The sequence below is a fragment of the Podarcis filfolensis genome (genome assembly GCF_964270895.1).
Source record: "Podarcis filfolensis genome assembly, chromosome: 1".
Taxonomy (NCBI): Eukaryota; Metazoa; Chordata; class Lepidosauria; order Squamata; family Lacertidae; genus Podarcis; species Podarcis filfolensis.
In genome coordinates, this window is record NC_139604.1 from 86,552,538 (window position 1) to 86,578,395 (window position 25,858).

The following is a 25,858-nucleotide window of genomic DNA, read 5'->3' on the forward strand; positions in this document are numbered from 1 at the left end:
ACCTATTCGCTTTGTGTTGCAGTTACCTATGGTGCATTCCGGGTGCTCCTATTACTCTCAGTGCACCTCTCAATGCAGACAAGAATCATGGAATATATTATGTGCTTTCCGCTTTGTGTCTCAAGCTGTCTCACTGTATCAGTATGCCACGGCCAGTTTGTGAGATGAGGATGAGTGGCTTGTATGTGCCTTCTCCTCTGACTGATGCAATTACCTTCAGCTCCTCCCTGTTCTAATAGTCCTAAAGTATTTTGAATTACAAGGCTCAAAGCAAACAGGGAAGCCAAACTGTTTTGTATGTTGCTGTTTATAAATACACATTCCTTACAAGGAAGACAGCACCTACTCCTGCTTCACAATTCATAACTGTTCTAGAGTTCAGAATTCATCATTTTTTTTAAAAAAAAGTATATTTGTTCTTGACACTCAAACAGAGCTTTCAACATTAATCGCAACTGACCTGAGGAACTTGCCTATCCATTCACGACATTACCTGAGTGACACACTACTAAACATTCAATATTTTAAATATTGCCTGTCCATTTCGGTTTACTCACATTTCCAATCTGCTTGAACACTTGGTCTCCATGAACATTGTAAACTGTTACAATGGTGTTGAGTGCAGCATTTCTGACAGTGTTGTCCCTGTCACCAATATGAATGGCAATTTCCTTTAAGACTTTGCCTGGAGTTGGCTGGCACACATTCATGCCGTATGATTCAACAAGACATCCCAGCTCTTCCAAGCATTCTACAGAGAAACCAAACAGAAATGGACATCTATGAAAACAAAAGGCTGCACCCATTTGGTTTACAAAATACTTGTTGATGCTTTTGTATATTCTAAATCTGATTTATTATGAATAAAAATAGGATCTTTTTATAGTAATTTTATGAACCCCATGTGTTTGCAAGGGAAAGGTAGAGTAGTATCCAACTAAGTTACAAAATCAATTAAATTAATAGACCTATGTCGGTTAGCAAATGTACATTACTTTCAATTGCTCTACTGTGTATATGAAGAAAAATGGATGCAATCCTTTGTCTTCAAAAATGCTGAGTAACCCAGAATTAAGTCTTTGCTAGTTCACATTCTTCATTCATTTGATTAAAAGTTTTCAAGAAAGCACTGCTTGAAAAACTTAATCCAAAACTCCAGCATAAAGCCTCTGAATTACAACTCATCAAGAACCTCAGTTTCCTTTGGCTGAATAGAAATAATGATTTTTGTAAAAATTGCATAATGGGTGAAAATTAGCTTACGAATGCCAGGATATCCTGGCATCAGGATGCACCTTCCTGAAATCATGGAGAGCTGTTGCCAGTCAGTGTCGACCAGGGTAGCCAATGTGGTCCCTTTTAGATAATATTGGTTTACAGTTCTCATCAGCTCCAGCCAGCATTGGCAATGGTCAGGTATGATGGGAGCTTTAGTACAGCAACATCTGGAGGGCAATGCATTAGCCATCCCTCAAGGTAGACAATAATGAGTTAGGTGGGCCAATGGCACAAGGCAGCTTCCTATGTTGAAATGCATTCAAGTCCACAAAATCTTATGCCGTAATTATTGTAGTATAAGGGACCACAAGGCTTTGTTTCTGTAAACTTAATATCCTAATCTGCAGTGCATTTTAGTGACCAACAGCTTCTGCTAAAGCAGAGCTTTCCAAACTGTGTCACAACACGTTGAGTGTGTCAGCTACAGTGTGTAGGTGTGTTGCACGAATGATCCTCGCACTCCTCCCAGGGCTGGAAAAGGGTTAGTTTAACCTCTGGTTTGATAGTAAAAGTGAATTACTGTGTCGTTAAAAGATGAATGTCTAAAAAGTGTGTCACCAATATGAAAAGTTTGGAAACCTCTGTGCTAAAGCCTCTCACCTGCCCGCTGTTTTGAGTTCTTTGACTTTGTTCCCTCCATGATAAAAGTGAACATCTTGCTGGCTGGGTAGACAAGGCACATCCTGTTTAGAATGGCACGCACATCTCTGCGGATAACATCTTTTGGTTCCCCAACCTGGAAGGTGAGGAGGAAATATTTGCAGATTTATAGAAGCTGGAAGAAGCCATTAGGATGCTTATTCTGGAGGGTGCTGGCTCCTAGTCCACCCCAGCCAAGTCCTTCTCTCAAACAAACATTGTGCCTTCCAGTGGCTGGGAAAAAAGAATACTGGGAAGTATGAGGATAAGGGATAAATGATGGATATTGTATGATGTATATACGAGTTGTAAAAATCCATTAAAAAAAAAATACCCTGGGTGTTTGTACCACTGGATACAGCAAGGGAAAAGGTTCATATTCCCCATGAGTGGGAAACGCCATGAAAGGCAGAACTGATGGAAACTGGAATACTCATTCCTATTGGCTAGAATGGTAACTGTTTTCCAGTTCTGGTTCTGCAGGCTCCAGAGAAAGGTGGGCTTAGTGTATTTTGTGAGTGACGTGACTCAAAAACTTTTGCCAGATTTGGATACCTTCAAAACAAGGTAAGGGATGAAGGAGGTGGCCTCATTTTCAGTTAGATGGTACTCTTCTTGGTTCAGCATGGCAAAAAGCAGCTTGAGGTACTCCAGGACCTTCATCAGGACACTTGTGTTGGTGTCAAAGAATCGCAGTGTGAGCCACTTCAGGATTAGATCCAGACAGCTGATCACTCCATCCCTTTCACTATCCAAATGCTAGAAGAAAAAGCAAATTGCAGTGTCAAGTTCGGACAAATAGGCAGCACTTAAAATTAAAGAGTCATCTGACAAGCCAAACAATAACTCGGAAACTTTCCTGGTACCAGACACTGAAAGATGGCTGGCCCGCACACGCATAATAGCTACTTGCGTCGGCTCCTATAATTAGCTTCACTGTATACACCTGTTGCACAAGGCCTAGATGAGAAAACTGGGAGGCTGATACTAATTGCCCTATTCTTACGAGACTATAATGTAGGGCTCTGCGTTGAACAGGGAGTTTCCAAAGCTTGCATGCTCTGGGAAACCTCCTTTATACTTTTCACCACCAATGTTGCTACTATAATTCTTCATCTACAACCACAAATACAGTCTTCTCACCTCAACCATAACAGCAATAGCTTTGTTGTGGTGCTGAAAATCTGCATGGAACATCTCATCTTGCAACCACTTGGCAACACAGCTGGACATCTGAGTCTTCAGTTGCTCAATATATTCATCACGAGGAGTAGTAAAGTTCCATTTCAAAACCTGCGAGGGGGAAAAACAGTATCAGCACCTTGCTCAAGAGAAGGTGTGAACAGCATTAACTTCAGTCCCTGAACCTAAAAAAATCACCTCAAGGTTAGGAAGGGGAGAGGGAGATTGCTTCTTTTAAAGAAAATATACCTATAATGATTCATTTGGTTGGTAACACATCTGGTGTTAGATGGTTTAGGTTAAAAAATATGTAAATAGTACCTGTCTTCTAATTATATAGATATCAAAAGGAATTAATGTTGGTAGAGAGAGGGAAAATATTTTCCTTCACAAATGTATCTGTTCACTTAAATATGGATACAATAAATGTTGTTTCAATTCCTATCACAGTATTATTTTACCCTCACAATAACCTTTGAAGTGGATTAGACTGAACCTACGCCAATTGCATTGACCTATTTCATACTTAATAACAGTGCTTTATTTGAAAAAAGGAGGTGCTGGTATGCACCCCCTCCCCCCCCACTGCTTCCCGCCCCCAGAGGCATTTTGGCAAGACAAAGTGGATCTTCCACAAAGTGGCGTGACTAGAGCGGCCATTTACTTGACATGCAGAGCACTCTTGTGGTGCAGCTAGAGTGGCCCACGTAGCAAGAAAAGGAGGAAAAAGCAACATTGGCCACTCTAGCCATAACACTTTGTGGTAGGGTAAAGCAGTCCTCTACCACAAAGTGCAGTAGTTACTGCCTAAAAAAAACCAAAACCTGCCTAACCAGCAACCATAGTTCAGTGCTATACAAACAAGCAGTAAGCATCAAGCTCATATGTTTCCTCTCTAGCACTTTTGTGTGGAAAACACAGCTGTGTTTTTTTAAATGAAAAAGCATTAACAGGTTACTCCTAAAATGAATAGCATTTAACTTACAGTAGTTAGGTATCTGCTACTGCTAACTTTAGGTATCTGCGTAAGGATGTTTGGGAAGGGTTATAAGAGTGCTTTTGCAGACAATAATATTTGTATGTAGAAATACTATTATCTGCAAAAGCACTCTTATAACTCTTGCCAAACATCCTTACGCAGATACCTAAAGACCGAGCAACAGGTTCTGTATCAAAGTTCCAGCAGAGTCCTAGAAATCAGAGGTTGTTAATTTCTCTCACCTTTAATCCTTTTTCATCTTTCATCCTTTGCTCTTTCCCATTTGGTACTAAGATAAAAACTGGACCAGATCGGTCATCATCATCCTTCAAGTTGGATTTACTTGGTACTTTCTTCCCCTGTATACCCTTAAAAAAACCACAACACTGAATACACTCTTTCAAAATTGCAATCTCCTAGGTTGCAATCCTACACAATTACCTGGGAGTAAGCTACATTGAACTCAATAGCACGTACTTCTGAGCAGGTAGTGTAGCACTGCACTCCAAGTATGTTTTACTCAGCAGAAGAAACACTATCCCGCTAGCATGCAGGAGAAAGAGATTGCCCACTCATAAGTTGTGTTAAAATGTGTGCTGAAGCCTTCAGGTGTATATTTTAGTACATGAAGAAGAAGCCCACCATAGTGCGTAGATTTTTAGTGTAGCAAGATTTCCTTCCAGGTCAGTGCACTAGTCACAGGTGATACCCACTTATTACCTGTTTGGTAGGCTTGTTCTTTGTCAGATTGCTATTGCTTTTGGTGAGGCTTGTATTAGCATCAGAATGCTGAAATAAGTCATAAAATGCTCAGTGGTTAATAGCAGGCTCCAAATCATACCATTATATTTCTGGTGTATGCCACATCAGCAATATTTTTAATCCCTCTGAGTGCTGCTTAAGGTAAATATGGACCATTCTTTGTTATGTGCAAGCCTGCTGTACTTGCTTACAAACTCCAAATAGGAACCAGAATGCATCTAAAGGTAAGACTGGGGAACAGCCAGCCCACAGACTCCTCTCCTCAGCTCCTCGTGGCAATTAGGTTTAGAAAAAAGGACCCATTTGTGTAAATGGGACTTTTTAAAACCCTAACTGCCTAACAGGGAAGGGAGGATTAAACCTTCCCTGTGCACCACCATCCTTCTCCCCACTTCCAAATCACCCTCCCTGTCATGGCAATTGTACTTGGAGATAAAATTCCCATTCTCTCACTCATTGTTTATTCTCATTACTACAGGGTGGGGTGAGGAGGGAAAGCACTAGGCTTAGGGGGGAAAGGTTACTTGAGTGCTGCTGCAGGGTAGGAAGAGGAAGAGAGTGATGGTGGCAGCAGAGACAGAGCGAAAAAGTGCTCCACCATCAGCTCTGGCTCTGCCCACCAACTTGAGCTCCCATCACTCGCAATAAGCAGCTCCTAAAAGTAGTATGGATGTAAATGGACATACAAATCTGGCCTAACATGGAATCAGATGGGTCCCTTTCAGTCCAATAATATCTATTATTCCTAGTAGTGGCTCTTCAAAAACTCTGGCTATCCCAGCTACCCAGTCCTCCCCCCCCCTTTAAAACAAACCCCACCCTCAATATATTTTCAGATTTTGCTCCAGACAGAGAGCACATTATTACCACAAAACTGTTTATTTTATAGAACAGGATTGCTAACCTTCTTAATTATCAAATCTCCATATAGTTTACACTAAATGTAAAGTATACACAAACACAATGAAACTTCCTAGACTTCAACCACTACCTTTGTGCTGAAGTAGAATTTACCTTGGATTTGGGGGCTGTTCCTCCTGCTTTGGCTTTTTTGGCATCAGCCTTGGACTCCATGGTGCTGGACGAATAATCTTCACCAGAACCTTCAGATCAACATAATTTTAACTACACAATAAGGCTGGAAACAGACCCAGCATGCAACAAGTTCCCCCCACATAAAGCAGATTTCAGCTTGCACCACGTCACATTGCAAACTATTTTTAAAAGCAACTTTCATAAATGCTTTGCAATGTTCTGTTTATGTCAGAATTTTTACATCACCTTTCTTAGACATATGAAAAATATGTCTCCTGCTCAAAGAATCCACACTCTTTAATCCACACTAGACATACTCAAACCCTTGAGAAGTACCTTTTTGAATCCAGGCATTAATTTGGTTCTTATTAGGAAGGAAACCATCACTAAGACAAAATATAAACTTATATTTGTCTGGTTCTTGCAGCAAATTGTAAATCCAGAAGTATCTAAGATTGACTGAGTGCTTAGAGTTGCTCTACACTTAATGTTCCTTATATATACAAAGGGGGGGGCACCATTCCTTTAGTGTTGGCTTACTCAGCTAGTATTCCAAGATAGGCAAAGAAATTGTTATTGTCAATTGACCCCAACAGACCTCCTGCAAATTGCACATATTCTGAGAGTAACATAGGACCAAGCCACTTTTAAGTCTCCCGTCTTTTGTTCCGATACTATGGAAAGAAACATGATAGGCGAAAAACTAAAGCCTTTTCCATTTTATTCAATGTGAAACCACTTTGGAAATAATTCAGATAGGTCTAAACTTACAAACAATATGCTTAAAATGACTGCTCCTTGCTCACACAGCACATCATGACCATAAGATTGTGATTACAGGCTTCTATGCTATAGACCCAAGGAACTTCAGTAGGATCCTGTTTATAATCTCCTAGATTTTGCAGTGTCTATCTGTAGACACACCTGGCTTATAAATATAATAGAACCTCTATTCCTCTTAAAATACAGGTTTGCTCAATGTGGGATGTCAATGGAATGAAGAAAGATTACCTGATGCAACTTGAGATTTGGCTGCAGCAGCTCCTACTGCTCTGGAAGATGCCTTGGAAAGTGGAGCAGGTTTGGCAGGCATATTAGCTTTGGCTTTTTCAAGCATGGCCAGTACTTGGTCTTTGGAAGTTGGCTAGAAAGCAAAAGAAAGAATTTAAAAGGCACCTAATGGCACATGCCTCCTATTTTGCAAGTCACTACATACATGGAAAATAGTTTTTTCTTAACAGTCATCTGGGGGTCAACATAGTTGAAAGAAGACAGTGATCACATTCCTAGTACCAATGATATTGTGAATATACTTCATCCAATGTACAAAGTTGTTAATTCGCAGTTTTATAATTGCCTTATACAGAATCAGAAAATCTGTCCAGCTAGCTCAATATTGGTTATATTGACACCAGGTTTTCAGAGAGAATTCTTTCCCAGCTCTACCTGGAGAAACCAGGGATTGATCTCAAGACTTTGGCGTGTAAAACAAATGCTCTACTACTGAACTACATTTTCTCCATTGTTTAATTTCCCATAAAGCAAATCATGTTGTTACACACAGAGAGATATATGTGCAGATGTACACACACACACACCATTTGTACTCAGCTATTTTGTTTGTTTGCTATACCTTAAGCTTGCCAGTGGCTTTGGCCATCTTCTCAAAGCCTAGATGCATCATAAAGAATGGCAGAGCATCTTGTGCCTTTTTACGGACATCTCCATTTCGATCTTCAAGGCAAGAGTATAGGTGAGGCACACATAAAACCAAGTCTGATGGAACAGAGCGGAGAGTGGGGAGCTTATCAGCCAGCCAACCTAAAAGCTGGGAGAAAAGAAAGAAGATCCCTTAATTCTGCAGAAAGCAATACACCTTGGATATAAACAGGAATCCCTGCTTATAGACATAAGTACGCTCATTTTCTGCCGATCCAATGTTTTCAGAAGGTTCCAGAAATCTTATTCCATGTCCTACAGAACATTTCCCAAATGTAACAACCAAATGATGACACAGTTTATTTAGTTGTGGTCACAGGAATATCCTGCTCCCAGTTCAGAAGATATGAACATGCATGACTGAAACTGCAGTGAGGGGTAAAAGTAACTGCTAAAGGGGAGAGAAAGGTATTGCTGAGATATTCATCACTATTACTGTGTGTTGTGATCTTGTCTGGTGTAGTTGGTTTAGGGGAATAATCCACTCTTGCCTGGCTTACTCCTGCTCACTTCCATTCACAGAGCAAGGCCTCCACTTCTGCTCCCCCTCTCTCGAAATGAGCTGCAGAGAGTTCAGGTGTGCGCAGGAGACACAATAGTTGTTGGTACAAGTTTACAGTTTGTTCAAGAACAAAATAATGAACCCTCAAACTGCTTCAGAAAATTCCTATTTGATACTTGCCACTTGGGACACTAAAAGGAACTGGAGCATCCAAAAGTACAATACAAAGAAAGGCCTCATTTCACTACATTACATATATAAATAATTTACCTACCTAATTTGACATAATATAAAGTAGCTTTTCTCAGTTTCTCTTGACAAAGGATAAATGCAAAGTTCATTTACATGGAACAATCTTTTACCTCTTGCCTTAGGAAAGGATTCTCCTTCTTGAGCTCTTCAGAAAGGTCCTCCCCTTCCAACCACTCTTTCATGCCTGTCTGCTCTATCCAGGCATTCACAGTTGTTAGAGAAGCTGCTCGGACATTACTCTGAAGAAAAAAAACAAGATTTACACATGCTAAACTTCAGCAGCGGTAAGAAAATCAACAGAGCAAGGTTTGGGGGTCTTTTTGCAAATATTTCTCTCTCCCTCCGTGTTTCCCATTAAAGGTACTTTTATTACAGTACGCAGATTGCTTGAAAGACTGCAAGGGTCAGGGAACAATGGATTCTTACTATACAGGACGAAGTGGAAACCCATTAAAAGATTCCATGACTTTTATAAGGAGTTCCTACCTGTCTAACACATTTGTGTATGATACTTACAAAATCATTTTGGAGGGAGAAGGAAAGGAATTTAGCCTTCCTTGTACTCCCCGCTCTTACCTAACTGACCTCAAACCTTCTCACCCTGACTCCGCTTCCATGCACTAATCACTTGCTGAACGAGGAACCATGGTGCATGTCAAACGAGGTTTTGTGCTAATGTGACCTATCAAAACACCTCAGTGCTTTGTGGACAGACAGAACCTGAACTCAGCGAAATATTCAACTTACACCTCTTTCTTGACGTGGAAATTAGAGCACATACAAAAAAGTGTACATTTCCCACAACAGAGACACAAAACTTTGAATCCTGACTATACTAATGCTATCCAATATTAGAAGCGCCAGTGGTGGGTGTGTCCACCCCACACTCTTTCTGCACAGCACTCTTTATACACAGCTAATAAGGCCACACTGCTTTCCTAGCTCCCCAACACCACACAACACTGGTGGTTACAGAGAGGAGGAGGAGGACAGTAACTTTAATAAGGGACAGTGGTATATGTCAGTGTTAAATGAGGTCATATTCAAACAAGAATATGGTCTCAAATAGCCTTCATTCCTACAGGCTGTACTGAGAAATATGTGAGTCTACCTTACTGTCTCCAAGAATTGTGACAATGGGAATGCCCAGGTTTTTCACATGTTGCTTGATATTTGGGCCCATAGCAGTAGCAAGTTGTTGAAGGATGGTCAGGGTTTGCTGCACCTGGAAACAGAAGAAACACATGAACTTTAACTCTGAAATTGACTTAGTCTACCTGCTCTGGCCATTTTAATGATCCAGTGTGTCATATCTCTCTTTTTCAGAAGCTTGTGAAGCAGTACGTTCTGACCTGTAGATAATAAAATGTTGCATTGTGGAGTGCTACTATTCACATTCCCAGTGACAACATTCAATCCCTTCTCTTGATTTTCTGCGATGAATCAGTATTCTGTGGATACTTTGGATGCTCCGTCCTCATTCAGCTGATTTGGGGGTACCATCCCCTTTGTGATTCCCCCCCCAAAAATTCTTGCAGTTATGCAAACCCTGAGGTTCCAACATTTCCCTCTTGCATGCAGTTTTTTTTGCTATGTAAACACTTGCAGCCTAAACATCAGAAAAAGAGGAAATTGGAAATGTTGATGTATGTTTACTTCCCTGGGTGTCAATCCTATCAATTGTTCTCTCTCTCTCTCTCTCTCTCACACACACACACACGGGGGGGGGGGGGGGCGTTTTCCTGGGATTCTTAACTGAAGTGTTACTAGCAGAAAGGTGCTTAGATTACTCCAGGGCTTTATGTCATCATGATTTGCACAAGGCTGTGGAGCTCTGATCACCAAGATTTTTAGGTTTTAAAGAGAGGTAGGACCATATCTCTTGCTCTCTCTGTGAACTGTTTTTCTCCTTGGATGACTACATAGGAGAAAGAAGGAACTGAGGAATCTAAAGCCATGTAGGTCTGCCACATCCTAGATTATTTGAAGTGAGGTGAACAAGGGACCTTTGGAACGTTAAGGTTTTAAGCCATTTGGCAATCCTATGCTGGTCAAATGACTGGATAGTACAGGTACCCTTACAATAAAAGCCAGCAGAATTGTGAATCTATATAGAAATACAGTGGTACCTCGAGTTACAAACACCTCAGGTTTCAAACGTTTCAGGTTACAAACTCCACTAACCTGGAAGAGTTACCTCGAGTTGAGAACTTTGCCCCAGGATGAGAACGGAAATCGTGTGCCGGCGGCGCAGCAGCAGCAAGAGGCCCCATTAGCAAAAGCCCGCCTCTAGTTAAGAACAGTTTCAGGTTAAGAACAGACCTCTGGAACGAATTAAGTTCGTAACTAGAGGTACCACTGTAGGTTTTTTCTGATCAGTTGTGGGATACTGGTTCCAATCGAGCATTGTGGAATGGTTAGCATTCCCTCTCTTAATTGCCTTCAAGCTCCCCCCCCCCCCCCCCGTGTGTGTGTGTGTGTTCACAACAGTAAAGCACAGAGTTCAGGTACTTTCTCACAAGTATTCTTTCTTAATTGTTGCCTCCGTCAGCCTCTCTCCAATCAAAGCAGGGAGCTATGCAATTCAGGGTCCTTAAAGACAGGTCACTTTAAAAACCAGCAACGATCATATCATAGGGTGGTGAGCCCATTCTGGCTTCCCCAAAGACTGATTTAAGTGTAAGGCCTATTCCAAGCAAGTACAAAACCAAGCAGTCTAGGCAGTTTCTTGCATATGGAACTTGGTTGCAAACAGATGCCCGTTTAGACAGACTTGTTGTTGTTGTTATTTTTGATAGATAAGAAGCAGAAAAAGTAACAAAATAATTAAATTACTGTCCACACACTGGAAAACAGCTGCGTATACATGGAAAACGGCATGTGCAACTGTAGGGAAAGCTACAAACACACATATTTTATGGGCATTTATAATCAAAGGAGTGTTGTAATTTAAATTTGCATTTGTTTCAAATCACAGAACCATGATCATCTGTAGTGGACTTTCAGGACAAACAGAAGCACCATTAAGAGGGAGTTATGAAATCTGCCCAGCTGTGCTTTAGAGCATGTGCAACAAAGGGATTAACAAAGCTCAATTGTACTAATGTTGTGCTTTCAGTAGTATAGTGCATTTCCTCTGCTTTGACAGCAACAGAGCAGGTTCTCTGAGGTGCACAGAGTATATTTATAGCTGTACCATTTCCACTGTTTGTGCCAAAAGAACATCCACATCAATAGACAAACTAGCAATTGCAGAACTCTAGAGCTCCTTATTGTAGGAAAGGGATTAAATTGCATTAAAATGTCATATTAGATAACACTATCATTTCAATCCTCCATGAAAGATTTAAATGAAACTGGTATTCATAACTGAAAGATGACAAGACTACAAAATGTTTATTTTCAATTCTACAACTTAACATAACCTACCAGGATTTTATTGGAATCATTAAGACGACTCTTCAGTGCAGGTGCAAGTTCGCCTATGTTTGGCTGTATGAATTTGGCTTCATTAATTATGCTTGTTACTTCATCCAGACCCTCCTTTCGGATTTTCCAGTTTTTATCACCAATCTTAGACACTAATTCAGATGTGATCTTATCACTAAAAAGAAGAGGAAGAGTTAGCACCTTATAGTTTCTGTTAAACAAGATGAAAGACACTATAAGTATCTTAACAGTGCATACAGAGAATACAAATTTACAACATAGCTTACAGATGAGTAACTATAAATTTGCATGTTGAAGTTGTAGCTATAAAAATTGCCCTCGGCATTTAAAGCCATACAAACCTGATATCAGTTCTTGGCAAGAGATCCACAACATCATTTCCTGCATCCTCTTGTTCATCTCCTTCCTCCCCATCATCTCCACTGCCAGCCACGTGTCTGGTATTGCCTCGGGTTGGAGCAGGTGTTGTTTGTCCTTGCATCTGAAATGTCAAATGAGCATGCATATTTGGGGGGTGGGTGCCAGCAGTGGTTAGACAGTCACATCATCTTGGTTCACATGCTTGCACAACACTGTATCTTAACTGAAAGTGGCACAAGCTAAGGATCCTAAATTGGTGCAATCAGCCGCTGAATACGAACATTTGCAGCACTTCGGAGGAAGCTTACTTTTTCAAACTCAGCATCTATTTGGGAAAGAAGAGCAGGTTTCTCATCCTCGAAGAACATCCGCAAGGGGGGCCCCACGTACAGATACATGACACCTAATAAGGTAATTGCAGATGTTCTCACCGCCTGTCAAACAGGAAAAAGAAAGGCTCAGTTTCAACCATTCAGACTGTATTTAGAACTTAAGTTTGAAGAGAAGTTTACTCACAGGATTTGTAGCGGCAAGAGCAGTCTTAACGTTGCTGATAAAAGCCTTTACATTCAATCTGGGGAGAGGGGGAGACACACAGATTAGCTGAAAGCAGCACAACAATGCATATAAAGTAGCAAGACACGGGACAGCTACTTGTTTGCTTTGGAACAATTTGTAAGAAGCATCTCTAGTTTTCTGTTCAGCTCTCATTTACACAATGTACTTTGTTTTCACAATGGGATTGAAATTCAAATGGTACCTACAAGAAAATGCATTTAATAATCCTGAGAACTGAACTAGTTTCATTTTCCTGAGGCAGGTGGTTTGAAGCTTCCTTGCTGAGAATTTGCACATTATACAGGAAACGTAGGACAGGGGAAAGAGTGGGTAAACAGGCCCAATGTATTTAGTTTTTAGTGAAAGACTAGATGTCAGTCCAACTAAAGAATGGAAAGTAGGGCAAGGGGGGAAAAACAACCTCTTTCCTGTTCCAACTTTCTTTCAGAGTTGGAACAACTACATTGCCTCACCTTACTGTCACTACTTTTCAAATGCTAGATGTCAGGAATCAAAAAGAGAAAGTTATTGCCCGTGTGTCTTTTCTGACCATCATTTGACTATTATTACCCATCTTAAATCTCTCTAGATAAGCCTGTAGTTAATTCTAGAGTAGTTTCTCTGACCCAGGTAAGTCTTTAACTGAATTACAGGAACCAACCAGAAATTCTTTAGCTATAGAAACTTAATAAACCATGGGGTAATGATGGCGTCTTCAAACATTAAAGGGAATTCCACAGGTTCTCCTTAAGCCTGAATTTAAAAAAATTGTTATAAAATAATGATATTATACCAGATTAATGGTATATAACACCAACAAGAATATCCTAGTGACTGCTGGAAATGCCAGGAAAACAACAAAGAATTATCACATGGGGGATGCAAAGACACATTTCAGCCAGACAAATATACTCAGCACAAGTCTGGTGAAGGATGTGGTCTAGGGAGAGGGTGTGTGGCATGGGGAGAGTCCAGAGGGCCAGATGGAGAAACTGGGAGGGCCATATTCAGCTCCCAGGCCTGAGGTTCTCCACCCATTTTAGGTGATGCCCGATGATACAATAACTGACTGCAGTGCTTGATCTATGAGTCAAATGGCTCCTCTATATTGAAGCTCTTTATTCTAGTATTTTGAAACTTACCCAGAAAACCCAAACTCTTTAATTGCATTTGAAAGCCAATTCAAGGTTTCCGATTGGTTCTTTGGATTCTTCTGAGAAAAGGCCATTGACATAACCTAGAACGAAAACATAAGACTTTACCCACCTCCACAAATCAGGAACATGCAACCTTCTAAAATAGACATGATACCTATGGGTGCAGTGGCACTTACAGAGATTGCAAACAGCACCCAAGAGGCACTCCACTCCCTTCGACTGGATTTTTTAAAGCTTTAAAAAGAAAATTGGCCAAATGACAAGATCTCTACTTCCTGCACCTGCCATTGCTCAGCTGGGCAGTGGGCTGGAAGAATCTGAAGCAGTGACCTCTTCCCAGAGCTTTATCCTCTGGTCCTGTGTGAGTGCCTGGAGGCAGTTGGAGGATGGATGGCGGCTAATGGATTGAGGTTGAATCCTGACAAGACAGAAGTACTGTTTTTGGGGGACAGGGGGCGGGCTGGTGTGGAGGACTCCCTGGTCCTGAATAGGGTAACTGTGCCCCTGAAGGACCAGGTGCGCAGCCTGGGAGTCATTTTGGACTCACAGCTGTCCATGGAGGCGCAGGTCAATTCTGTGTCCAGGGCAGCTGTCTACCAACTCCACCTGGTACGCAGGCTGAGACCCTACCTGCCCGCGGACTGTCTCGCCAGAGTGGTGCATGCTCTGGTTATCTCCCGCTTGGACTACTGCAATGCGCTCTACGTGGGGCTACCTTTGAAGGTGACTCGGAAACTACAACTAATCCAGAATGCGGCAGCTAGACTGGTGACTGGGGGCGGCCGCCGAGATCACATAACACCGGTCTTGAAAGACCTACATTGGCTCCCAGTACGTTTCCGAGCACAATTCAAAGTGCTGGTGTTGACCTTTAAAGCCCTAAACGGCCTCGGCCCAGTATACCTGAAGGAGCGTCTCCACCCCCATCGTTCTGCCCGGATGCTGAGGTCCAGCGCCGAGGGCCTTCTGGCGGTTCCCTCACTGCGAGAAGCAAAGCTACAGGGAACCAGGCAGAGGGCCTTCTCGGTAGTGGCGCCTGCCCTGTGGAACGCCCTCCCATCGGATGTCAAAGCGATAAATAACTACCTGACATTCAGAAGACATCTTAAGGCAGCCCTGTTCAGGGAAGTTTTTTATCTGTGATATCTTAGTGTATTTTTGGTTTTCTATGGAAGCCGCCCAGAGTGGCTGGGGAAACCCAGCCAGATGGGCGGGGTACAAATAATAAATTATTATTATTATTAATTATTATTATTTATTATTATTATTATTATTATTATTATTATTATTATTATTATTATTATTATTATCCTCTGGTGATAACAAACCTGACCCCCACCTCCGCAACACCCTGTCCCTCCAACCTAGTGATCTGGCTTGTTGCTGCCCATGCTTTGCAGAAAGGCTTTTGGGGAGAGTCAGAGGAAGCAGCATGGGGCAGTTCCGTTGCTAACCAGATATCAGCTGCTGCACATGGCAAGCACAAGCCTTTTGTTTTGTGTACAGGGAGCGTGACGGTGGTGGATGAACAGAGCAATCTATGTCTACCCATGAACCAGTCATTCTGAGGCTAGCCATACTCCTGCAGCATTCATTTTGTAATGGCACCTTTGACAGTTTCACCTAAGCTGCCCATGAGACAAAAAAGGTTAGAAGGCAGTTTATGGCACATGGCCACACACACTTGTTGTAATTATCTTAAGAACATAGGAAGAGCCTGTTGGATCAGGCCAATGGCTCATCTAGGCCGGCATTCCTTTCCCAAAGTGGCCGAACAGATGCCTGTGGGAAACCAGCAAGTGGGATTCTGAGCTCAAGAACACTTTCCCCTCCTGTGGTATCAGCAACTTGCTCCCAGTAATTTAGTCTCAAAAGGAGGACAATGTAAAACTGAAGAGCAAAAAACATTGCATGAAGAGAGCTTTGATTAAATTACTGCTTTTGAAAACACAACTAGAACTCATGCAGCCACAACAATATGGCAGTAAGACTAACTAAAATAAATGACCAATAAACATGTAAAAACTGGTTTCATACTATTGTTAGCCTTCCACATACCTGTTCAGCAGTCCAAGGCAGCTGACATGCTTCTGCTATTGCTGTCAGTGCTTCTTTTGCATTGTTCCCACATTTCACATCACCAATCTTATCCACAAGACCATCCAGCACAATTTGTGCAGACGTTTTGGAGAAGGTTCCCTTCTGAGCAATCAAAGCAACTATGTGAAGTTTTATCTGCATCACCTGCATAGGAAAAATAAAGGATGTGAATGTAGCTTCAGCCCATGCCTCGTAGCTTTGGCTGTATGTACCCAGGTCTGATTTGGTTGATTCAGCATACTATTCTGAAGAGAATAGTTCTCAACGTTTTCCTAAACACCAATGTAATTTTGCTGGACTTCAGTTGCTATAAAAGATTACAGTAGTTAATGCTACAGCTTTTCCTAGCAGTAGCTCCTTTAATAGCACAACAGTGTTGCTTTACCTGAAAGTTGGTCTCTTTCCATCCAGGTTTCTTGGCCAGCATCCTTACCAGAGCCTGGCAAGGCATTTCAGTTCTATCCATCAGTTCAACAGCCTTAAAGAGTAGGAGAAGATGATAATTAATTCTAGAAAATGTGAAACGTTATACAATCCAGCACTCATTAGGGAACTCTTTTTCAAGTTATAGTCAGGCCTCCATTTAGCATCCACAGAATCTATTATCTTAACAAGAGATGTATCTATTATTCCCTTCATTTTAGGAAGAGGAGTTTTCAATTTTAAAAGTTTCACATGAAAATTATCAAAAGCAGCTTCTCTGTTTTGGAGATTTTGAATTCTAAGCCAGGTTTTGGTTAAATATTCTCCCCCATTTCCCTTGTTATCTTAAGGAAAGGGAAAGTCAAAATGACTTTGAAACACACATAATGTATACGCTGACTGAGATGAAGACTGTATCAAATCTTCACCATACAACCCCATCAATTTGGTTCCATCTTTGTAAAGCTAACAGTGTGGGCTGGTTTAAAGGTTTCATGAACAGGTGAGATGTGTGTCCCACAGCTATCAAGGGGAGAACATAGGATAGCAAGATATTACCAAGGGTGGGCAGGGGAGAGAAGGAAGATGATAATTATTGTTGGGACTCCCATCATCCTTAGTCAATGTGACCAATAGACAGGGATGATGGGACCAACATCTTATGGGGATTCAAAACTGGTTCCCCTAAACCCTTCATGAACACTTGCTGGACTGCAGAAGCAAGGAATACTCAGCCTCAAGAGGAAATAACACACCAAAACAGAACAATAATGTAACTGTTTTTGAAATAGCCTAAGCAAAGGTGTGGGGGAAGAAGCAATTCACAGCTCTCCATCAGCAAAGCTACGAGACTAACTAATGAATTTGAAGAGGATGTTTGATAGAGGGGGAAATGCAATTTCCCAGAAATAGTGTTCTAGCTTCGAAAAAGATGTTTGCATGTCCCATCAGAACAAACTCTGCATTTAGTAAGACTGGGATAGTCCAGAAGGTTATGAAGCATAGTATGATGCCCAAGGGTTTCTGTGGACTTCAAAAACTATGAACAGGTGGTGTTTACAGCTCAAGAGACCACTTCTCTGATTCAGGCTAACTTCCAAAAGACCACACTCTTGATTACCTTTTGAAATTCTTCCATGCAAGCAAGCCTTTCTTTCCAGTTGCCACTGTCTAGCTGCTGTAGGCAAGCAGCTGGTAGGACAGCTGAAGCCTTCTCTTCACATACCTCAATCTGCAAACAGAAGAGAAAAGAAAAAAATTCTTATTTTGGTAACTTATTCTTGTGCTGCAGCATATTTTATATAGCCAAGGGACCTAAATTAAAAATAAAACCATACCCATGAGAGGACTTGTACAAAATGGTGTAATAATTAACACTACACTGAACTGTACTTATGGTGCACAAACTTTAGGTGTGTGCCTTGCAGGACTGCTATAAAACATCCCTTTTATTTGGGCCAAGAATAGCCAAGCCATTTCACACCCATGGCAGGCAGATGCATAAACTACAAAACTGCTTTTAAAATGTCCTAAAACTGGTGTCCACACAAATGGCTAGAACATTTCAACTGATCCCGAATACTACTACTATGTAATTTAGCAAACAATTCCCATTCTGGCCTTCTCTAAGCCCTTTATGTTCTCTCCCCCTTTCTTCTTCAGCGTGTTCATAAGCCCATTGATCTTTAGATGCAGAACAAAGGTATTATACCTGGCTTTAAAAAAAAAAAGGCTGCCCTTGCTAATTTTGTGACTTACTCTAGGGAAATACCGCTCTCTTTAGACCTAACAGGGACTCAAATAATGTGAACGTTATTTTGTACCTAATCAAACCTCTTTGTCTATCCAGCTTTGTGCTGTCTACACTGACCGACAACAGCTCTCCAGAGTTTGAGGCAGAAGCCTTTTCCCAGTCCTATCTGGGGAGATGCCATTAGGGACTGAACCCAGGACCTTCTGCATGCAAATCAGATGCTCTACTACTGAGCTATGACCCTTCACTGGAAAAAAAAATGAACAGGTATTTTTTAAAAAACAGCATTTTACACTGAATTTTAACACAGATGAAGCACTCACCGAGAGTTCTGGCTCAAATATCTCCTTTACTTCAGATCCTTTCTTGCCTTTTGTTCCAGTACTTCCTGCCCCACCAGCTGCAGCTTGTTTACCCTTCTTGGGTGGGCCACCAGACTACACAGGAAGAAAGCAGCAGGTAAAGTCAGTTAAAGTTCTGAATCAACTTAAGCAAAGCTTGGATTGAAGCTTTAAAATGATGACCACGCCAGCTGTTGGGATGAGGGTAGGAAATTGAGTGAAAAGTAACAAAAGAAAGGGATTCTCATTTTCCAGACTGCCTTTTCTCAAAAGACTAGCATCTGTCTACATCACATTTCTGGTTTTCCCATATACTCAGCCATCGAAATGTGATGTTTTAGGCTGATGGCATATCAACACAACTAAGGTATGCATGACGATAGGCACCAACTGGAATACTGTAATGAACTTTCCTTGGGACTGTATTCGAAGATGCATTTGGATACTTCATTTGGTGCAAAATTCAATAGCAATGGTTTCCCTTTTTTGTACCAAAACAAATTCTATTTTGATAGCAATTCACAGTGTCAGTTATTACCCTTAAATACCCTAAACAGTTTACATCAATACTTATTAAAGGGCAGTCAGTCTATGTCCATATGATCCAATATCTGTTGTAGCTCCCAAGATAGAGCACTCCCTTCCCCTGGGAAAAACATCTGGCTCCCTATTTGTTCATTTGCCAATGCAGCTAGTGTACTTTCTCATTGTGAACATGAAATTAATTATTTATATTAACATAGGTCTACTCAAAATTTAAAATGATTAAGTTTCCCTTACCTTAGCCGCAGGTGCTTTTTTCTGTGCACCAGATTTGGAATTATCTTTTGTATCTTTGTCTCCTGCAGCCCCTGAAAGAGCTGGAGCCTTCCCAGCAACGGGTTTGCTCTCTTTTCTATCGGTTCCTCCACTGCCTCTACTACCACCAGCCAGTTCCACTTTTTCAGCAGACTCTTTAATCTAGTGGACAGAATCAGAAGACCAAAGGAGTTACAAAAAATCTTCAGTATGTAACCATTAAGGCCTCCAAGACTCACTTATAATGCTTCTTATGAATGCTAACACATTTTGTTACTTTGAGGTGTTATCGGTATAATGTTATTAATAATAATAATTTCTTATTTGAAACCCACCCATCTGACTGGTTTGCCCCAGCCACTCTTAAAGCAAATAGAGGAATCAAAGAAGCTTAGCAAATAAAGGGAGTCTCAGAGGCAAGGAACTTTTTTATACGAAGGGCCACTTAGCAACAGGAAAACTCAACAGAATGGAAAAGAAAAGACTTTGACTGCCTCCTTGAAAGCTTCCTTCAGGCAGAGGTGGCAAATTCTGCACTGGGAACAAGAAGTCAAGGGACATGGAGGCACAGCCCCTTTAAGTCTAACCACCTCTTTCCCCTTCATTCCTAAAGAAGCTCCTTCCCCATCGCTATGTACTGCTTGTCTCTTGCTGGGAAAGGCTCAGGATTGAAGGGGTGGAGGCCCCAGAGCATGACTTTGCCATGGGCCACATGAAAGTTGGTTACAAGCTGAAATGCAGCACCCGGACTGTGGAGGTTCCCCACCAGTGGCCTAAAGCCCATGTACAGGCCTTCCCCAATGCTGATGTCTTTAGAAACTGCCAAAGCCTGATGATTCAGTATCAAAACAGTGAGACTTACCCGGTCTAGTTTTAGTTTGTCCACATCTGTTAGGAAAGGATTCACCGCTTTCTCACCTGCCACCTTCAGGGCAGTACCCAGGGCTTCAAATGCAGCATCTCTAACTTCTGGAGCTGAATCATTAATATGCTGTAGCAAAAACACAAGACCTGAAGAGTTTGCCAACTAGATTTCTCATTCACACTATTATTATTTATTACATTTCTTCGTTTTTTTATTTTCCCAGGTAACCCAAAACAACTTACAAACAAACAAAAAGAAAAAAAGGGAGGGGAACCAATCCTACATTGATAGATTAAAACCAAGGGGGGGGGAAGATACATTAAAAAATCATGCCCACTTCTAAAACGCCACATGTAGTTAAAGGTCAAAGGTCTGGTTATAGAGAAAAGTTCTGCCTGGCACCAGTCAAGCCTCCAGACCTCAAATTACAACTGCAGAGCCTGGGTTGGTTCATATGACGAGAGATGGTCCTTGGGGCCCTGAGCCACATACAGCTTTATAGGCCAAGGGCAGCCCTTTGAATTAGGCCCAAAAACCAATTGATAGCAAGTGCAGTCAGGCTAGGATTGGTGTTATATGCTCAAGCTGTTTTGCTTTGGTGAGCACCGGGTTGCTAAATTCTGCACCAGCTGAAGCTTCTAAACTATCTTCAAAGGCAGCCCTACATATAACATATTGCAGTAATCTAACCAAAAAAATGGATGATGCTCTACCACTGATTATTATTATTAAGCATTGCAGCAAAAGGACAGAAATTATTAACTGCATTGATTCTTACAATTTGTCTTAAGCCCTGGATTTTTAATTGTAAGCATGAACAATGCGTAAGCCCTTTTCATAGTAAACCAAGCACAAAAAAGCAATTGTGTTAAGGGCTACAAAGCTTATTTGGCTTATTTTGGCTTTCCTCCCTACCATTCTATGATTCTATGATCTCCTTTCTTCTCCAGAGTTAAGACAAGCTGCCTGCTCTTCTACCTGGTTGAAATAAAATTCTTCTACGAAACAGTTCATGATTGTTGTGCTTCCCAGCACAAGAATCACTACAGAAACACTCTCCAGTTCCACATACTACTTTCAGCCAAACAAAGACCTCTACAATGCTAAGAACTTCTTTTTTTACCTTGAGAAGCGCAGCACAGAAGGGTTTCAGCAGGCTCTTAGAAAGGACAGTAGAATTGCAGTGACGAAAGCTTCTTGCGATGAAGAGGGATGTCTGTTGCTTGATGGTTGGGTTTTTGTTATCCATCACAGCCAATATATCCTCACTTAGATTTTGTAACGTGGTCTAGAATGATTGGTTAAAGGATATCAGTTCTGGCAAAACCATGGTCTGCTAAACTTGTTTAAAAAACTACTAGCCATGCACTTACAGTCAGGAAGATTGCATCAATGGCTTCTTGCAATGCTTGTACGACCTGAGGCTTTTTTTCCTTGAACTTCTCTAAGATAGTTGGGACAACCTATAAAAATTGTTACCAAGGTATTAAGAAGTTGAAATTAATGTTTGTTTTCCCACTGTGCTCTAGGAGAGTGCACAATAAGGAAACTCCTATTTGCCCCATAGACAGAAAAACAAACACACTGAACTTGTACTACTTCAAGGAACACTGTGCGAGTAGCCTATTCAAGATAGCCCTTTAAAATAAGGTTAAAAATTAAGAAGTGCTCTTATTTTTCCTTTAAAAAAGGGGAAAAGCGAGGTGGGGAAGCCTTCCTGTAGATGCTCTTTTTCATCTCACTTTGTTAAAAGTTTAACAGAAGAGTTTCATATTCAAGCAGCAGGAACCAGTAATAGCCCAGTGCTAACCTCAGATATTCTATTCTGCAGATAATAGTTGTATGCTGTGTAGTGACCTGCATACTTACATGACCCGCATACTGTCCAAATTTCTTCCTGAGACCAGTAGCCAGTCCAGCAAGGCATTTGGCAGCCAAAGCAACCAACATTACATTGGTATCCTTTCCAACAACCTGTGGGGGAAGAGGAACATTACAATCCAATAGTCTGAGATCTCAGATTATTTGGATGGGATGTCTAAACAAGCAGCAGCAGTGTACCTCTGCAGATTCAGGAGAACCATACTAGACACTGCATTTCCCCACCCAACCCCTTCTTATTCCACCTATATCAATTGCACTCCCACATATTTGAATGTCAGCATTTCTATTCCCATTCCAGCAATTCAAATACTGTCACATGATCAAATCAATCCCATGAATGAACTTTATAATCACACCCTGTGTTAACCAATGAATTATCAAACCTCTTCTTAAATACAGTAATAGTGCTGCCACATACTTGGCTTGGAAAAGACTATTTGGGTATTAGAGAGGTCCTTGCCTTTTTAAGAGCTTTCACCAAGTCTGCATAGTCTCCAGCTTCAAGTTTGGGATTTTTAACTAGCACTTCCACTGCTTCCAAAGCTTCTTTTCTCTCCTGCCATTTTTTGGCCTCCTGCAATGCAAAACATAAAAATTATATATACCTTGGTCTTCAGAAATTGTTGCAAATCCTGTAAGATTAACCAGAACACTTGCAGACACAGCCTTCTTCAGCCATTTGTTTATTACACTGACAGTATAGATTTTTCTATGTGTGTTGAGGGAAAACTTTTACTACCAGCAGACATAGACCCAAATAGATGTGCACTGTTTCTGGAAAAACATGTAGCCTTATATATACAACATGATTTATGGCTATATATATATGCATTATTGGACATGATGCGCTTTTGTGCTGAGGCAGCATCTCTGTGTACAGGAGAAGCACCTTCACACACTTGTAGAAACCCAAGATAAACTGAAGCACTTTTATTATTTTCATTCAATGACAGCTCAGGAGTTCCCATCAAATACTTTAATGTCCCTGGACATGAAGCCATTTTAATTAAGACTGCTGAAAAATGAAGCTGTTTTGTAGATACACAGAACAAGACAGTTAATTGTGCAAGAAAATGGGGAAGATAGTTTAGTGTCTATGGTTCAGAAAAAGATTATTCATTTGTGTATTTATTATTAAGGTTACAGAAGGAATAATGGTTAACTGAATCACCACTTACAATTTTGTCATAGAAATCTTTAGGAAGTTTGGAGAGAATTTCAACAGCTTCCAGAAGTTCATAGGCATCCACCTGTGGAACAGCCTCATCACCATCATCTCCTCCTATTGAAAGAATTGTTAGTATATATAGCCAGACACTGTTATTATATATATTTTATCCTCCGCCTTCGTCTCTGACAAGACTCAATATAGCTTAAAGATGATTAAACATTAATAAAAATTTTTAAAAATGTTTAAAACATACGTTATAATATGTTCTAAATACGTTTAAAACATACAAATAATTTCAATAAAAACAGCATGGCACTAGTCCATGATGGGCTAATTATGTCACCATTTTTACTTTATTATATGTAAAATAGTAATCTGTGAAGCAGAGTATTAACTCTGCAATCAATGACTTTTCCTAGAGATTAATGTGCATCAACATTTTATGCCAGCTTATGTTTTTTGACCGCCTTCATCTGACTCTTAGTCAGCAAAAGTTATCTACTGTGAAGTCCCAAGCCAACCGTTACCTCCATCTGCATCTCCACCAGCTGCCTGTTGCTGCTCAAACTTTGCTTTCATTTCTTGCTGGGAGCGAAGGAACCGTGACTGCTTGGGAGCTGATACCGGTAGTTTGACCCATTCTTCTTCCAGTTCTTTTAACTGCAAGAATCAAAACACAAAATGTCCTACTGATATGTGTGCATTGCTATTCTCCCTTGTCACAAGTAAAACTGTTCCTTAAGCTTGCCATAATTGTGAGCTACTGTGGGAAAGCTAGAGCAGAAGATCATTAACATCTCTTCATTACCTAGGTTCAATTTAACTGCTTTTTCACCAAATTAAATTCAGGGAAATTAATTAGTGTGCAGTGGACTCCAAAAACTCTGCCTTGCGGGGGGGTGGGGTGATTCACAGCAGTATACTTTCACTTAAGACAAGAAAATGACATTCATTATTTGCGAGCTGACAAATTTTGGACCATGTCAAACACAATTCCCAACTCAAGTTATTACTTGCTAACTTGAACATATGAATTACTATCACATTAGTTATGCAACATTTTATCAAGTCTGGCAGCTAACAATGCAGGCATAAGCTAAAAGTGATAAATCTATTATACAATGCTGCGACTTCACTTGAATGTGTGAATTAATCTGCCAGTTTATCTGCCAGTAATTTCGTTGTCCCTGAGAGGGGGCAATGACAATAAAGATATTATTATTATTATTATTATTATTATTATTATTATTATTATTATTATTATTATATTAAAAATAGATAAAAATGTTGAGACAGATCTAAAAACATGCAGCAAAATATTACATCTGAGATTTCTCATGGAAAATATTAGTTAAGCATCAGTTCAAGCTAGGGTCTGGTGGGCATTTCTTATTATATAATAAATTTGTAAGCCTGTCATGCTGAAGTTTGTGCAGCTGCCTAAGGCCAATGTAACGACAGAGCAGCAAGCAGGCAAGTTTAAGCAACAGCTATTTAAAGAAGGGTTAGAGGAGTTTCAGAGAGTGGTTTATTAAAAGGGAGTGAGAGTTGGGGCAAGCTGTGAGGTGAAGGGAGATGTGGGTGTCCTGTGTGGGGCTTGGCAAAGAGATGGGCAAGATGTAAAGAGGAGAGGGGGTGGCCAAGTGTGGGGGTATGGGGTTGGTAGCCCCTAGTACAACAATATTTACAGTTTTACTTTCCCTAAAACCAAGACCCTACTTCTAAGTATCTCCTTTGCTTACTGGATAATAGTGCTCTTATTTATGAATTGCTCCTCTACTTAAAGGGGGGAAAGCCCAATGAAAACACAGATACATCACTGGGGTTCAAATATGCCTGCTCTCTTGCTTTTACTTAGCCACTTCATACTTAGAACATGGTCTGGGAGATACTCTACCTTTTGAAGCTTAAAGCTAAAGAAAGGGACATGGTGACCTGGTCACATTAAGCCTCTACGTGAAGTAGCATCTTGTTTGGGAAGACTCTGCATGAGTTCTGGGTAAACCCCAACCCTCCCTCATGCTTAGGTTAAAGATTTATTAATTTCCTCCCTTTTGCTCAAGTCAAAAGATGTAACAAAAATATACCCTGATCTACTGGTGGGCGGCTTCTTACACTAAGAATGCTAGAACACAGTACTTGCCAAGCTTACCTGAACAGAGTTTATATTCTGTAATGGAGGCCTAAGAGCATCCCTTATCCACCGATAGATCTCAACAGCGAGAAGTTTGGCTTCATCTCGAACAGCCTTCTCTCGAGACTCAAAGAGTTTTGGCAACACTTTGATTATTGGCTTCAGTGAGATTATTTTTGAACCAAATTCACTGAAATGCAAGACAAATAAATAAATAAATAAATAAAGCACGTTGGCTCGGTTATTCTTAGGTCCTGCTTGCACGTCATGGTAAGCCACTGCCATGGTTTCCTGTGAATGAGCTGTGAACTTGACTGAATCTCTTCACTGAGCCAGGAGCAACAAACCACAACCACGGGCTTAACGTAATGTGCAAAACAGCACTCATTGTTCCTTCCAAACAAACTGTGTTTGGTAAGCCAAGAACAAGTACTGGTTTGTCTGGAGAAAACTAACAATGAGGGCTGGTTTTCATGTTACACTTAGCCCAAGGTTCATGGTTTGCTGTTCCCAAAT

At 40.9% G+C, this 25,858-nt stretch overlaps 1 protein-coding gene across 13 annotated transcripts in view; it reads right to left on the reverse strand.

Moving 5' to 3' along the window:
* Positions 1–25,858, reverse strand: part of CKAP5 (cytoskeleton associated protein 5) — a 57,671-nt gene that overhangs the window by 14,918 nt on the left and 16,895 nt on the right. For 7 of the 13 annotated variants that reach the window (XM_083600999.1, XM_083601007.1, XM_083601004.1 and 4 more), the window contains exons 5-32: positions 25,361–25,532; positions 23,736–23,868; positions 23,216–23,319; positions 22,498–22,611; positions 22,023–22,127; positions 21,527–21,616; positions 21,277–21,441; positions 20,151–20,279; positions 19,271–19,450; positions 18,473–18,586; positions 17,517–17,627; positions 16,359–16,451; positions 15,932–16,117; positions 13,859–13,953; positions 12,675–12,732; positions 12,467–12,592; positions 12,140–12,279; positions 11,778–11,952; positions 9,460–9,573; positions 8,459–8,587; positions 7,509–7,703; positions 6,887–7,019; positions 5,855–5,943; positions 4,321–4,446; positions 3,061–3,210; positions 2,473–2,676; positions 1,879–2,014; positions 558–751 (exon numbers count right to left, since the gene is read on the reverse strand). In XM_083600999.1, coding sequence (XP_083457125.1) covers positions 558–751; positions 1,879–2,014; positions 2,473–2,676; positions 3,061–3,210; positions 4,321–4,446; positions 5,855–5,943; positions 6,887–7,019; positions 7,509–7,703; positions 8,459–8,587; positions 9,460–9,573; positions 11,778–11,952; positions 12,140–12,279; positions 12,467–12,592; positions 12,675–12,732; positions 13,859–13,953; positions 15,932–16,117; positions 16,359–16,451; positions 17,517–17,627; positions 18,473–18,586; positions 19,271–19,450; positions 20,151–20,279; positions 21,277–21,441; positions 21,527–21,616; positions 22,023–22,127; positions 22,498–22,611; positions 23,216–23,319; positions 23,736–23,868; positions 25,361–25,532 — 3,760 coding nt within the window. Of the gene's footprint in view, positions 1–557; positions 752–1,878; positions 2,015–2,472; positions 2,677–3,060; positions 3,211–4,320; positions 4,447–4,798; positions 4,868–5,854; positions 5,944–6,886; positions 7,020–7,508; positions 7,704–8,458; positions 8,588–9,459; positions 9,574–11,777; positions 11,953–12,139; positions 12,280–12,466; positions 12,593–12,674; positions 12,733–13,858; positions 13,954–15,931; positions 16,118–16,358; positions 16,452–17,516; positions 17,628–18,472; positions 18,587–19,270; positions 19,451–20,150; positions 20,280–21,276; positions 21,442–21,526; positions 21,617–22,022; positions 22,128–22,497; positions 22,612–23,215; positions 23,320–23,735; positions 23,869–25,360; positions 25,533–25,858 lie in introns of all 13 variants that reach the window. The other 6 variants (XM_083600997.1, XM_083601003.1, XM_083600996.1 and 3 more) reach the window with 1 other exon arrangement.